The sequence below is a fragment of the Takifugu flavidus genome, chromosome 9 (genome assembly GCF_003711565.1).
Source record: "Takifugu flavidus isolate HTHZ2018 chromosome 9, ASM371156v2, whole genome shotgun sequence".
NCBI lineage: Eukaryota > Metazoa > Chordata > Actinopteri > Tetraodontiformes > Tetraodontidae > Takifugu > Takifugu flavidus.
In genome coordinates this window covers 12,868,322-12,883,642 of record NC_079528.1, presented here as the reverse complement: position 1 = coordinate 12,883,642, position 15,321 = coordinate 12,868,322, and the positions used below count along the sequence as shown (strand labels likewise).

The 15,321-nt window shown below is 47.8% G+C and overlaps 2 protein-coding genes across 2 annotated transcripts; both read right to left on the bottom strand.

Moving 5' to 3' along the window:
• Positions 1–135: 135 nt before the first annotated feature.
• Positions 136–6,183, bottom strand: LOC130531124 (endoplasmic reticulum membrane adapter protein XK-like). Its single transcript, XM_057042927.1, has 3 exons — positions 5,436–6,183; positions 2,126–2,385; positions 136–1,632 (listed from the first exon to the last, which is right to left on the bottom strand). Exons 1-3 carry the CDS (start codon positions 5,786–5,788, stop codon positions 788–790), a joined length of 1,458 nt encoding a protein of 485 aa, XP_056898907.1. The 5' UTR covers positions 5,789–6,183; the 3' UTR covers positions 136–787.
• A 5,912-nt stretch (positions 6,184–12,095) lies between these two features.
• Positions 12,096–14,814, bottom strand: LOC130531176 (XK-related protein 2-like). The gene is given in 3 exon segments (XM_057043019.1): positions 12,096–13,034; positions 13,392–13,651; positions 14,456–14,814. Coding segments are annotated over 3 exon segments (1,380 nt in total). The 3' UTR covers positions 12,096–12,273.
• Positions 14,815–15,321: the final 507 nt, after the last annotated feature.

The window sequence follows — 15,321 nt, the reverse complement described above, 5'->3', positions numbered from 1 at the left end:
AACATTCCACTTGCTGGAAGAATAAGCTGCAGGAACGAGGAAGCCCTCATGACGCAATAAAACAGGATGGAAATACTGGAAATGACTCAGAGGGTTTATGCTGATCATAAAAAACGAGATGTGGGTAATCACGTCCGCAATGTGATGTGATTTATTTAAATTTCAAGTAAAACAGCAGTAAAGGCACCCAACCAACATTAATAAGCAAACTGTGAAGGCTATGTTAGTGTCAAAGCAGTTCCACCGACAGTAATGTTCATTTTCAAAGACAGATTGTCATAAAAGTCCATTTTCACACATTTCCCTCATACAATTCCATGTTTCTTTACATTTTTTTTAACATTTCAAGTTAAGGCCACCAGACCATCGGGTTTAAACGTTTAAGGCTGAATCGGACCCTTTTTAGTGCAGATGCACACGTGCAAAAGTCTGAGAGGAAGTAAACCAGAGATGCTCCTGCGTAGATTTGCGGCCCGCTGGAACGCCCCCCCCCCACACCTGGCTGTGTCCTGTGCACGAGCGGCTCAACGCAACCTTTGTGCGCCGCCGCGTGTCGACACTTGCTGCATTCTTTGGTTTACGGGGTGCAGGAGAGCGTCCGCTCAGCCGCCAGGAGTTCACCTAAATGCCTCTCAGAGCTGTGAACAATTGAAGCTGTTGTGACCTCCAGAGACTCAGATGGGCTCTATTCTCTCACCCCGCTGGCTCAGAAACCTAAAATCATTCCGAGGTTCGTGTTGGGATCTATTTTCACATTTAAAAAAAAAAACGTTTCGATTCAGTCCTCTCAAACCACCTCCGTCAGATCTTCGACAATGTCTGTCTCGCGCTCGCCCAGCTGACTGGTGAGGTCAGGGGCTTCTGACGGGGGGGGGTTCAGCGGTTCCTCCGCCCCCAGCACCATGGTGGCGGTGGTGGAGTAGGACGGCTTCTGATTCTGTCTCGTGCTCGTCCCTTTCTGGCAGCAGATGCAGCGCAGGCAGTCGTGGACGTTGTGTTTGAAGAGGCTCCTGCAGGGGTGGCAGAACTGGTAAAAGAGCAGCATGAAGAGCACCGACAGGCTGTAGCCGATCAGCAGCTGCACGACCAGCAGCGGCGCGCACACGTACTCATAAAAGTCCTTCTTGTAGAAGTACCACAGAATGATGAGCACCAAGTTCTCCACGAAGCGTCCGCAGTAGTACAGAGCCAGGCGCCCCCAGCCCTGCTTCCTCTGGATGAGCTCTCGATGGGTGAAGTCCAGCTGCACCGCCGACCAGCAGAACACATTGATGCAGGCGTACAGCAGCGTGAACAGGGTCAGGACCACCACGGTGCCGAAATTGGAGAAGTTTCTCTCCACGCCCTGGGTCAACGAGCCTTTCTTAGCCCAGAACTCAGCCCAGGGGAGGAAGAAGAAGAAGAGCAGGTTGGCCATGCCCACCAGGATGACCCAGTGTGTGAGCGCCGTGCTGAAGAGGACTAGAACCGTGACCCGGGTGGCGATCTCCAACCCCCTCCACGCGGTCATGCACAGGTAGGCCGCTGGGCGGATCCGCACCTTGTAGTCGTCGTACCTGATGTGGATGGCCAGGACGCTGCACACCAGAGCCCCGTACGTGATGGACACCAGGTTGATGATCATCAGAACCACTGAAAAGAGCAGCATAGAAAACCGTTCACGCACCCACACAGCTGCTTGTGGAACGCAAGCTCCAACCGTTCATTTTCTCATGAATGTAGTCATTTGATGCCATAAACACGGTGATGCAATTAAATCCTGCCGGCATCTTCATACTTCTGAGCCGCCCAATCAGAGTCTCGCCTGTATTTATTAGTTCACTGATTAACATTAGGAATAACTACAGAAGTGTCAAAACCACATACACACTATGTATACATACATTATGATATGTTGATATTTAACCTGATATTCAAGATTGTTTGAAGCAGACTGGCTTCATGATCAGATCTACTGCTGTCCAAGATTATAACAATGATGCTATCGCTTAAACTGGATTTTATTTTTCAGATAATTTATCACCCAAACAAATCTGTCACCAGTAATTAACTTTTCCAGTCATGGACTTGAGAAAAGACCGCAGCGGCCCTACAGTGTGACCTCTGACCCCTCCAGCATTCTTACCTCTCGCAGGCTGGTTGTACTTCTCCTGGATGGCGGCGTACATCTGCAGCGTCAGCTGAGGCACGGAGCCCAGAAAAGCCTGGATGACCGCCGTGCGTTTGAACGCGTTCCTGTGCGCGGCCAGCGTGCGCTCGCTCTGGCCTATTTCCCACTCCATCGGAATCTTCCGTCCCTTCTTCAGACTGATCTTCCTGGAAAGGGTCACGTACGTCTCCTCCTTTTTGCCTGCCTTAAAATAGACGATCAGCGCCTCAAAACACCTGAAAAACCACCAGAAAAACAGCAGACATGAGTGAAGTAACACTTTCCCACCACAAGAGGGCAGTCCCACGCCGGGGGTAATAGATGCCATAACTGGAGACAACATTTGAGATTTTACTTAAATTACAATATGGCGAAAATATGTACAGTAAAATGTGTATAGCAAATATCAGAGCATAAACATGAGCCTGCTCTGTACACTCAGGTAAGTGATCCACTGAGAATATACCTTCCACTGTAAATCACTGCAAAACAAAGAAGCAGAGCATGGATAAACCACCAGGGGGCAGCCAGGAGTCACTCGAGACACAACCCTGAGGTCAAAACATACACGCACAAAGTGTCTGGGTGTGGCCGTTTGCAAGGTAAATGCACCCAGGGTTGAGTCAGCGAGCGCAAACTGACACTATTCACCAAGAGACATGAGCAGGCTAACGACCTCAAGAGCCAGTTAGGACACTTTTGTAGCTGTTCCAACAACTCGGCGTTAAGCTGTACAAACAAACCCGCTGCAACGCTAAATATCACATTATGGAGCAGGATTGTTATATTTAGCATCCGAAACTCTGAGAATTCCCACAGGAAAATATTCCCTCATGTTTCAACCATATACAGCCGAGAAACCGGGGTTGGCTGTCCTTTATTTGCACTCCAGTGGTCTGTGCATAACCGTTCTGAACACAAATATTACTGTCTGTGGGCAGTCTGAAACACACACACACACACACACACACACACACACACACGAGTGCTAAATCTGCTCACCAGCAGGCAGACACAGTACAAGTTTCATGCACGCGGCCTGTTACAGGAGCAAACCTTGATTTACTGACACTTAAAAGCTGTAAATCTGGATGTTCTGGGCTGAGAATGGCTGAGCCAATCACACTCAGGCTTCTGTAAAGGAACAGGGGAGGTGGACAGAATTTCACTTAGAGGGGAAAAAAACATCGCACTGCTGGTGAACGCATTAACCGACGGAATCCATCCCCCGGCGACCAGACCAGCGTCTTCTGCATTTACAAAAGGAAGCCGTTTGCACCCTCGCTGCGTGAACCCGGGGAGCGTGGTGCAACAACAACCCCTTCAAAGAAGAGGAACTGCTTTGAAAAGAGGCTGATTTCTGACCGAGAGCTGCCAGACAAGTCAGGAAATTCTTTCAGCAGATCCTCTGGTCTGATTTAGTCACTTGGGGTTTCACCATCATGCTCGGAGGAGTGTGGAGACGCTCATAAACACATGACGGAGGCCTGGCGTGCTGAGACTGGTCTGAGACCACGTGGCTGCTTCAACTCTGGAATCATATGATTGAAGACGCCAGTCAAAACAAGCCCTGGATACCCTGACTCAAACAGAAACAGGGAGAAATGCACAGCAGGGTTAAGTGTGCACGGTATCAGTACGGAAGGCATCCTGGAGTCACACCGGAAAACTGTGGTCTCAGCCTGTTTACATCAGCGCAGAGGAAAAGCCTCACCAGACTAATCTGCTCTTTTCCTCCTTTGAGATGATTTAGTGCTGCGTCTACAGATTTCAGTCTGAGGTTCGACTCGTACGCGTCCACCCCGGGGAAGCAGTGAATAATAACGCTGATTCATCGACCACATTTATTCCTGCGTCTCTGTTATCAGTGCTGATATGAGCCATCCTGCCTGGAGGCTAATTCAGACCGTAGCGTTGATGGTAGGACTTTAGGGTTGAATAACAACTGGACGCTCACAAACTGACATGAAACGGTACAAACCGCCACTCCTGTAAACGGGCGTGGTCAAGCGACTTGGTTCGGTGGCTTGGCAGCGGCGGACGCGTCGCCTCAGTGTTGCTAAACAACAAACAGATAAGGGGATAATCTCTGATGATGAAATGCGGCGCTGATCCCGCTGCCGGTCAATCTGGAGCCCCGTGTGTGACTTTATCCCCAGCATGTTAATCAATAATTGACTCAGTTTCTCACCAGAGCTGAAAACCTGCACGGACTATTGTAAGATGACAAAACGGAGGCATGTTTGAGGCTTTGGAAGGTACACTGCAACTGGAACTAACAAACACACAGGAAATGCTCCCGTTCCCTCCTACATAGCATTAATCCTGCAGCTCCCACCCAGCACGGAGCTGGAAAACAGGCCCGTGCGTCGCACCTTGAACCACGCCCTTAGGCTCACTACAACCCACTTTCCAAACTTCAACGTCAACATTTGGATGGATTCCAGAAGCTTCTATATATAAACCGACCGTGCTTTGCTGCACCAGTAATAATAATAACGCAGCATTAACCAACACAGTCCACTACGACTCCCAACAATGCCCGGGATTCCAAAGCTGTGGATCCTTTTCCAACACTACTGGCAATACCTCACGCTTTGCCTTCTAAAGCTCAGACGCCGTGCGACCTTTTCAACTGTTTGGAGTTCTAATATCACAAGAAATGTCTACCGATGTGCCCGCTGCAGCTCTGAGGCCTCATAAACCCGCGATGAGGTCATAGAAGTGCATGTGCAACCGCGCACTCATCTGAACGCCGATAACAAGGCGTGGGTGCAACAGAGGACGGCGGCGAGATCAACACGGACCACTTCCAATGAAACCAAGCCAGGTCGTGTGGGAGGCCGCTGGGTTTCCTGCCATCTGGGGCCTGATATGTCATCATGCAGTCATCCTTCACCAAGAAGAAAAGCTGCTCAACCCTTCTGGTAGCGTCCAACCACTTTGGTGGAAATGAGCTCCAAAGCCGACTGATGCACTTCTTCTATTATTATGATGTTTTGGACTGATGATTAGTGTTCTTAATAACACGAGCCTGACACCATAACACAAGCCAAAGCCTGAATAACCCTCGGTGGGATTAAATGAACAACTATTTAGACTTGAACTATGCTTCACACTTTAGAAGTGCATCATTTCCTGCATTCCTTTCCCAAAATATCCCTGCAGCAGTTTTATGCACCTGATGTGCAAATGCATTCCTACAAATATCAACTGTATTATTATGCTGTGATGAAGCAGAATAATATTTCTCTATAAGCTGATTCACATGCAAAGCCCCACGAACCTGATGACGGGGCCCAGCAGCAGCAGGTGCAGGAGCAGAACCAGGGGCCGGTCCCGACCCACGTCTCTGTGGATGAAAGTCAGGGCCAGCTGGGTGAGCACGGCGGGCACCAGCATGAAGGTGATGGTGAAGCCCATCCAGATTTCGTCGTTGGTCTTGTGGTACATGCTGCTGAGCACGGCGGCGGACACGAACTCGGCGCAGTACAGCACGGTGGCCAGGACGACGCTGAGGGGAGCGCGGCCCCGGTCCCGGCCCCGGCTGTGACTGACCACCAGCATGACGCCGTTCTCCGCCTCCGAAGGGTGATCCGGCGGATCTATGTCGGAGATCTCTCGTTCTTGTTCTTCCATGGTCACTTATGAGACCACTCTGATCTACGGCGCCTTTTATCACATTGTATTAAGTTAACAAAGCCAGCCGCGCATCCATTTAGTCACGTATGAAAAGTTTTTGTTCGTCCATCTAATCAAAGACCGTACGTGTCGTTTCCAGCGGCGGAACCCCAGTGAACGCACCACACCGCCCGCGGTGATACCAGCGCTGCGCCCCTCTCGGAAAGTTCAGGCTCCTCTTTCAGCAGGTTCCAAACAAAGAGCCCTTGTACAAAACTGGGGATTTAAACAGCGCCCCGATTTGCATTAGCTCGCGGTGTCAAACTGGAAAGGCGTTTCCTGCGGGCCCTGAGTTGCGCGGCGTTTGATTGTTGGTCCTCCCGTCGACGCACTTGTGCGGCTGCTGGCAGGTTGTGTTTCCCGTCTTCTGATGCGCTGTTGCCGCGACGCCTGCGGCAAACAGGCCGCACCGACGCCGGATCCTTTCAAAATAAGAGAGAGGAAGTCAGAGTCTTTGATTTAGAGGAACCTTTTCCACGTTCCCCTCCGGGATTAAACCACGCCAAAATGCAGAAGCTGCTCTTTTGGACTGTCAGACAACATAAATAATAAATAATATTAAAGACAATGAGCAGATTTGTAACTATGTACTTTGTGCCTGGTTCATGGTGATATGTCAAATTTAGGAGAAATAAAACTGAAAGTTCACTATGGCTCTTCACACGCCCTTATTTGTGCAAAATGCCTGAACAAAGAATGTCTTTTTTTCCCCAGTGGCTTTAACCTCTCACCTGATGAAGACCATGGAGAGGATTGTTCTCACCCACCTCCGACAGCTGGTGGACGGCAAGATGGACCCTCTACAGTTTGCATATCGACCGGGCATTGGTGTGGACGATGCTGTCATCTACCTGCTGCACCGGTCACTCACACACCTAGAGAGCACCGGGAGCACTGTGAGAGTCATGTTCTTTGACTTCTCCAGTGCCTTCAACACAATACAGCCATCATTGCTGAGAGGGAAGCTGGAGGGAGCCGGAGTCGACTGTCACCTGGCTGCCTGGACCACCAACTACCTCACCAACAGACCGCAGTATGTGAGGCTCCGCGACTGTGAGTCTGATGTGGTAGTCTGCAGCACGGGGGCACCGCAGGGTACAGTTCTCTCTCCCTTCCTCTTCACTCTCTACACATCGGACTTCAGCCACAACTCAGACAGCTGCCATCTCCAGAAGTTCTCCAACGATACAGCCATCGTTGGACGTGTGTCTGAGGGGAACGATCTGGAGTACAGGGAGGTCATCACCAACTTTGGCGCCTGATGTGAACTGAACCATCTGCGCATCAACACCAGCAAGACAAAGGAGGTGGTGATCGACTTCAGTAGGAAGGCTTCTCACACTGCACCCGTGAACATCCAGGGTTTGGACATTGAGATCGTGGAGGAGTACAAATACCTGGGTGTTCACCTCAACAATAAACTGGACTGGACTCACGACACAGACGCCCTGTACAAGAAGGGCCAAAGTCATCTTCATCTGTTGAGGAGACTGAGGTCCTTTGGAGTGTGCAGGACACTGCTTAGGACTTTTTCTGACTCTGTGGTGGCATTGGTGATCTTCTACGCTGTGGTCTGCTGGAGCTGTGGAAGCTCAGAGAGGGACAGGAAGAGACTCAACAAGCTGGTCAGACGGGCTGGCTCAGTCCTGGACTGTTCTCTGGACTCCATTGAGGAGGTGGATGAGAGGAGGATGTTGGCCAAGCTGACATCAATTATGGACACCCCCTCTCACCCCCTACACGAGACTGTGGGGGCCTTAAGCAGCTCCTTCAGCAGCAGACTGTTACACCCACGGTGTAAAAGGGAACGTTACCGCAGGTCATTTATCCCAACTGCCGTCAGATTGTTCAACATGCACAACTCTTAATGTAGCACCAATAACCCAGGGTTGGCATGTTTGCACTAACTAATCATCCTGCCTCTGGAATGTCTGATTTGCACCTTCATTTTTCTTCACACTGTCTGACACTCCTTCTGTACATAATTTTTAATTTCTGTATATACTGTATAATGTACATAGCAATGTACATAATATAAGAGTCTTTTTATTTTAATTTTTTTTCTTTTAGTACTTTTCTGTATTGTACACCACGGGCTACCGCTGTAACATGCAATTTCCCCGATGTGGGATCAATAAAGCTTTTTATCCTTATTATCCTTATCCTTATTATAACATTTTGAATACATATTTTACCTCACTGGTGGTTTAGAAATTATAAGTATTTGATTTAGGGTTTCTAATAAAATATAATAAATATAATTTCGAAATTACAGCCATTTTCTTCAGAATAATGGGGTCACAAAAATTCAGAGTTTTTGCATTCAGAAAAAGAAAGAATCTTCATTGCCAAGGGAGCAAAGGCAGAGCTGGCATTTAGTAGCTGTTTAACTGGAATTACAGTATCGATATGAGAAAGTATCACTAGCAATGCAGTTTGTTTTTTCTTGTCCTTCTTCTTGATTCTCTTGTTTCTTGATTTTCCTGTTTCTCTTTGTTGTTTTTATCCTTTGTGAGGCACTTTGTGCTACCCAGGGTATGAAAAGTGCCATATAAATAAAGATTGAATTGAACTGAATTGAATTGAATGCCAAAGTAAAGCAAATAGAGCTGTTTAGTGTAAAATGGCTGATGACAAATAGTTGAATTCCAAGGTGAGTGACTGGATTGTTTTTATCCCAGAGGGATTTTAAAGTTGTAGGTATGAGGAAACATGGTATTATATATCTGTCTGGATTGTTTCAGGACCCAATAACAAACAGCTTAGTAGCCGTTCTTTATGTGTATAGACATCCCGGTGCTGTGTGGACACATGGTTGCACCACAAGTGGCAGGTTAGAAGCCCGGGAGATTGTCACTGTTACTGCTGGACCTCCGTCCTAAAGCAAGTCCTAGAGAAGAGAAGAAGCCACAAATGATCCTGGATTATAATGCCACTAAAGGAGGGGAGGACAATCTGGACAAAGTAACAGCAACATGCAGCTGCCAGGCAAGGCTGCCAATTGGCCTTTGTTGACTTTTTTTTGCCACATTTTGGACACATCTGCTTATAATGCCCATGTCCTGTGGACTGAAATCAACCAGCAATGGAATTCCAACAAATTGTACAGACTTTGTCTTTTTCCTGGAAGAACAAAGCACTTGACACTCCCAGGATCCAGACACGAGCCAGGCCAGCTCGATCCCCAGCAGCTGCAGCCATGATTGAAAAGGTCAAGCCCAGGTCACCCAACCAACCTCCAGTGGACACAGGTGGGGGAAAAAGGAAAAGATGCCAGGTCTGTCCCTCCAGAGAGGAAAGTAAAACAAGTACCTCTTGTGTAAAATGCAAGAATTCCATCTGCAGACCAACAGTAACATTCTGACCATCATGAGGAGAACAGTGAAAATGTTGAACATTGAATGTTAAAGTTAAAAAGAAATGTGTTTATCAAGTGAGGAAAACAAGCCCTGTGCTTTCTTTGAGTCAAGAATGAAGACAGAAAAGAACAGAGTAGAGGAGGATGAAGAGAGAAGGAAAAGAGGATGAGGAAAAAGGAAGAATTGCATCATTTTGACCTGGGAGGATGACAGAAGGGTTTAGCTAAATAGTCCTTAAATATAGTTTTGAAATTAAAATCTATATTGAATATCAATTTTCTAACTGTTCCTATAATCTAAAATAAAGTAGTTCTTAGTTTAACCTGTTTTCCTGGCTCTTTTGAGGCATTTTAGTTAAGTACGGGTCATTTTGACCCGTAACATCATCAATGTAATTGTTTTCCAACATAATATGAGGGTTAAAAAACAAAAGCATCCTGGCTGGATAGGAGACATTTTGGAATTAATGCAATAGAAAACAGCCTTCAAAGTGACTGGAGAGTCATACATTTTAGTCACTCTTCGCTTTTTTTGGTCTGTGTTGTCATATTTGTGCTCTTCAGATGAAAGAGCGGAAGAGCCGATCGGTTTCTTTGCACTTCCATTTTTAGTTTGCACCAACAGGGCAGATTTGGCCTTGTCAGCGTGACCTACAACAGTGCAAGCAAACAGGTGCAACAAACATGTGCGTGCACATGCACACACACATCCCTGTGCTTCTATCTTTGTGAGGCCTTTTTCGGGCCTATTGCATTCCCCAGCTCCTCCTCACCTCCCCTAACCCTACAGCCAGGACTAAAAACCCAACCCTAAGTCTAAGTCTTAACCGTCAAACAAACCTTCAACATTGTTAAGACCAGCCAAAAAAGCCTCACTCTGCTAGAGCAGTGTAATTTGGTGTTAAATACATATCACGTACCCACAAACATGGTGACTAAATGTCCTCTCACGTTGAAATGTTATTGTTAGCATTTATTGATGTTCTGTGAATCTGTGGATGTTTGCTGCATGAGAGTTAACCTTGGTTTCTTTTATGAGACAGTCATCCTGTAGCTTTAGCACTGCCCTTGACCTATTGGCCTTTCCTTGTATATCTGGACCGCTTCCTGCCTGTGACATCATCACGCCTCTGTGAAAGGCATCCACATTGCACACTGAAGCCCTTCATTGCTAATGCGTGTTGGCTGAAACATGGGTGTGGGCCATTGATTTCAGCCTGCACTGCAGCTAAGAGGAAGCAGAAGACGGAAACCTAATTACAGAGCGCCGCTCATGTCCTACACGGGGTTATCAGCTGATGAGGTCGGCCAAAAGGCTACGCTGCCCATCTGTTTAAAATTCTTCACGACATGCCGGACAGAACGGAACCTTCTCCCCACTGCTGTATATTCTGAAACCGGGCCTTCACTTCACTGCCAAGTTACTGATACAGCTCCAGTGTCCAGGCAATAAATATACAGTACAGCTACTGTTTAGCTGAGCTTAGCATAAAGCCTGAAACAGAGGAGAGCCTGGGAACACTGAGTCAGCATTCCTGACCACATGTTCCAACTTACTGTCTCATATATGGAACATTTAAAAATCAGTATGCTTCCATTTTTTCCAATAATAGTTATTTTTGTATTTTTTGTATTCGCTCTTACGAAAAGAACATTTTCTATAAAAATGGGATAATGTTTACATTTTGAAAGTCTTTTTAAAACCCAGTACTTCTCATTCATGCTTTTGTTTTAGGGCGAATAAGCGACTTTAAAACCTGCTCAGTGCAGGGCTAAATAAAACATGTGTGCAAATGTGAAATTTGTGCTTTTGTTAAAAATGTTTTACCACATTAAATTATCTATAATCATCCATCACATTTGTTCAATTAGGCAAACAGAAAATACAATTATATAGTGTTTGTTTTCAATCATGCAATCAATCAATCTTTATTTACATAGAATCTGTTGCAATCAAAATCATCTCTAGGCACTTTACAGAATCACAGGGCCTGAAATTTAGACCATAATTCAGAAATATTGTTCGATGATAAACTGTGATCCAAACTGTACGATCATAACAGGACACATATGTGAAATGTGGAGAACAGAAGATAGAGGTGTGGTCTGACTACTGCTGCTTTCTCCACTCCCTGTTATCTGTGTGTGTGTGTGTGTGTGTGTGTGTGGGTGGGTGTGTTTTCTTAAGGTCTGACTGGGATGAGTACACCCACCAGAGTAGACCCAGCAGAGCCTGACTGGCTGTTGGCCTAATGACATAATGAGATAAGAGCTGCACACAAGCCGAGGCTGCAGCTCTCTGGAGGCTGTCATCCACACTCATTTGCACTGAATATGATACGTTATCACTGGAGAACCCGACTCTTTCCTACGTCTCTTTCTGAATACACTTTCTCCATACGATGCTGTGAGGCAGTGCGCAAAAAGACGGGGTGTGTAAACTGTTGTGGATAGTTTGAATGGATTAAGACTGGAAATCAACTATGGGTTCCTCAACTATTGAGGAACAGATAATATGGCAGTCTATCATCTACCCAGATGTTTAAACACATTAAACAGCTGCCGTGGCCTGTCAGTATACAGTACATCCTAAGAATATGGCACCCCCTAGTGGCCCATACTGTATTAACCCTAATGCAGGACTGTTGTGGAAGAGGAGGCCAGCAAAGAAGATGATGAAGAGGTGCTGGGTGTACGAGAAGACCTCGAAAAAGCTGCGTCTGATGACCCCATGGACGAGGTGATGATGAGGATGAGGGCCAGGGTGATGATGACGCCTATGATGCTGGCGAGAGCGATACAAGAGCTATGCTAAGATCATCCACAACATTCTGATCTGATGGATCACCGTGGAATCTGGCCATTTAGCTTCTGTTCAAATACATGCATAAAATTTCAACGATCAGCTCTGTTCTCTCGCTTCACAAACTCAAATCCCAAATCAAAAATGTTGGGAAAATGTGTCAGACATCAAGGCTGAAGATTCAACCAGGTTTTGTCTCCTTGCTGCAGCTCTGCATGATGGTCTCAGGGAACTTGTACGTCTATCGAGTCATTCGACCAAATCTTCAACGATGGCCGTCTCTCACTCGACCTTCAGAGTGATGAGGTCGGCGGATTCTGATAGGTGGGAGTAGGACGGCTTCTGATTCTGTCTCGTGCTCGTCCCTTTCTGGCAGCAGATGCAGCGCAGGCAGTCGTGGACGTTGTGTTTGAAGAGGCTCCTGCAGGGGTGGCAGAACTGGTAAAAGAGCAGCATGAAGAGCACCGACAGGCTGTAGCAGATCAGCAGCTGCACGACCAGCAGCGGCGTGCACACTTTCTCGTAGAAGTCGGACTTGTAGAAGTACCACAGGGTGATGAGCACCAAGTTCTCCACGAAGCGTCCGCAGTAGTACAGAGCCAGGCGCCCCCAGCCCTGCTTCCTCTGGATGAGCTCTCGATGGGTGAAGTCCAGCTGCACCGCCGACCAGCAGAACACATTGATGCAGGCGTACAGCAGCGTGAACAGGGTCAGGACCACCACGGTGCCGAAATTGGAGAAGTTTCTCTCCACGCCCTGGGTCAACGAGCCTTTCTTAGCCCAGAACTCAGCCCAGGGGAGGAAGAAGAAGAAGAGCAGGTTGGCCATGCCCACCGGGATGACCCAGTGTGTGAGCGCCGTGCTGAAGAGGACTAGAACCGTGACCCGGGTGGCGATCTCCAACCCTCTCCACGCGGTCATGCACAGGTAGGCCGCGGGGCGGATCCGCACCTTGTAGTCGTCGTACCTGATGTGGATGGCCAGGACGTTGCACACCAGAGCCCCGTACGTGATGGACACCAGGTTGATGATCATCAGAACCACTGAAAAGAGCAGCATAGAAAACCGTTCATGCACCCACACAGCTGCTTGTGTCCGTTACTAAGATGTCATTAATAACAAAATCAATTAGAATCAATATATGTTGATTTTCACATTTTCAGAGGTCTTACTGTTACCTCTCAGTCAGGGGGAAGGAACCAAAAAGCCTTTAAAGTAAAATCAGACATTTCGGACTTGAATTTGCTGCGGTCGTGCAGCATCGCCATGGCAGCACGTAATGACTCAAATGATTAAAGTCTATCTTAAAGCAGATTGCTCTAATTAACCTTTAGTCTTGAACTTGAGAAAAGACCGCAGCGGCCGTACAGTGTGACCTCTGACCCCTCCAGCATTCTTACATCTCGCAGGCATGATGTACTTCTCCTGGATGGTGGCGTACATCTGCAGCGTCAGCTGAGGCACGGAGCCCAGAAAAGCCTGGATGACCGCCATGCGTTTGAACGCGTTCCTGTGGGCGGCCAGCGTGCGCTCGCTCCGGCCTGTTTCCCACTCTACCAGAATCTTCCGTCCCTTCTTCAGAATGATCTTCCTGGAAAGGGTCACGTACGCCTCCTCCTTATTCACTGCGTTGAAATAGACGATCAGCGCCTCAAAACACCTGGAAAATCAGCAGACATGAGTCAGGGAAATAGCTGCCATAGTTCCAGATCACAGATCCAGCTGCAGGTAAGATCTCATGCAGATGCATGCATTACTTTACTCCCAGTTTAATAATAAAACAGACATTTCAGTTTCGTACCAGAACTGAAAACCTGCATTACTCAATGCACAAAATGCAACAGGGACGGTGGCAGCTCAGCCTGTGGGAGACTGGCCTAAGAAGCAGAGGGTTGTTGGTTCAAGCCCTGGTGTGGACAAAGTAAGGGAGGACACCAGGACACCAGTACACCGCTCAAGTACCCTTGAGCAATGTAGCAAACCCCCAAGAGCACGCAAAAATGTGTGTGGGGCTCGTGTAACTGTGCAGTCACCTGACAAGCTGATATTAACGCCTGGACTACAGGCGGTCCAACTGAAGAGCCGTGAATACATAAGTGGGAGGCCGTAATGTTCTCGTCTTCATACTAGAGGGCGTTCCATCTGGAGTGTGAGTTTATCTATGACTGAAGTGTCTGTTCAAGAAGAAAAAGCTGCTTAAACCCTTCTGGTGACGGCCAATCACTTTGATGGAAATGAGGTCAAAAGCCAGTGAAAACGGTCTCATTTCCACCAGACTCAATTCAATATTGTATTTATGTTATTCTAGTGTTTTAGCCACTGGCTAAACAAAGACTCAATCTGTAGAAATAAAGACTGAGGGGGAGGAGGAGGAGGAGGGAGTAAAACTCATCAGTAACACCTAACAGCCTTGTCATCCGGCATTTCCTCCCTTACGTTTCCTTATCTTGGTATGAGCAAATACAGTCAAAGCCCCACGAACCTGATGACGGGGCCCAGCAGCAGCAGGTGCAGGAGCAGAACCAGAGGCCGGTCCTGACCCACGTCTCTGTGGATGAAAGTCAGGGCCAGCTGGGTGAGCACGGCGGGCACCAGCATGAAGGTGATGGTGAAGCCCGTCCCGATGTCATCTTCGGTCTTGCGGTTTATGTTGCTGAGCATGGCGGCGGACACGAACTCGGCGCAGTACAGCACGGTGGCCAGGACGATGCTGAAGGGAGCAAATCTGAGGAGCCGGCCATAATTCACCAACTGGATGACTCTGTTGGCGGAGTGGTACTCCAGCAGATACATGTCTGGGATCTCTATTTCTTGTTCTTCCATAGTCACTTCGCATATATCACTCAAGAATGGCTCAAAGCACCAGCTGTTGGGCAGCAACTGGAATGTGCTGACGGATCAGATTAGCAGGGCTCAGGATGGGGTGTTGGTGACCAAAGCCCTTTTGTCTTGGTCCTTGAGAGACCAAGTGTCAGGCCCTCTTTGATCCTTTGATCTGTTACACTTGTTTGTTCTTACTTCTGTGTGAGGCCAGACGCACAGTCACGGACCGCTCCAGAGCTTGCATCAACCTGGCATCACTCACATGATCACCTCTTCCCTCTCAATGTCCAAATGGCCTGAGTAGCCGCCCAGTTTTTGGTTCTCATTTTTGCTTGACCGCCTTTGATATCATCACCCGCTGCATCACTGGCATTGCCCCCTCCTGGTCCAAGTTTTACCTACCTGGCCGGTGATTCAGGGTGCCGTTTAGGTCAGGTAAGACTGGAGGCCAGGTCATCTTGATTTTTTCTCCCACCTCTCTCTCTCTCTCCCTGTCTCTCTCTCTCT

Excerpts from the sequence above, each read along its gene's own strand:
- LOC130531124 (XM_057042927.1), bottom strand. The coding sequence starts at position 5,788 with ATGGAAGAACAAGAACGAGAGATCTCCGACATAGATCCGCCGGATCAC. Across the intron at positions 2,386-5,435 it reads CTGCTGGGCCCCGTCATCAG|GTGTTTTGAGGCGCTGATCG; the intron begins GTTCGTGGGGCT and ends GTGGTTTTTCAG. Across the intron at positions 1,633-2,125 it reads GTACAACCAGCCTGCGAGAG|TGGTTCTGATGATCATCAAC; the intron begins GTAAGAATGCTG and ends TGCTCTTTTCAG.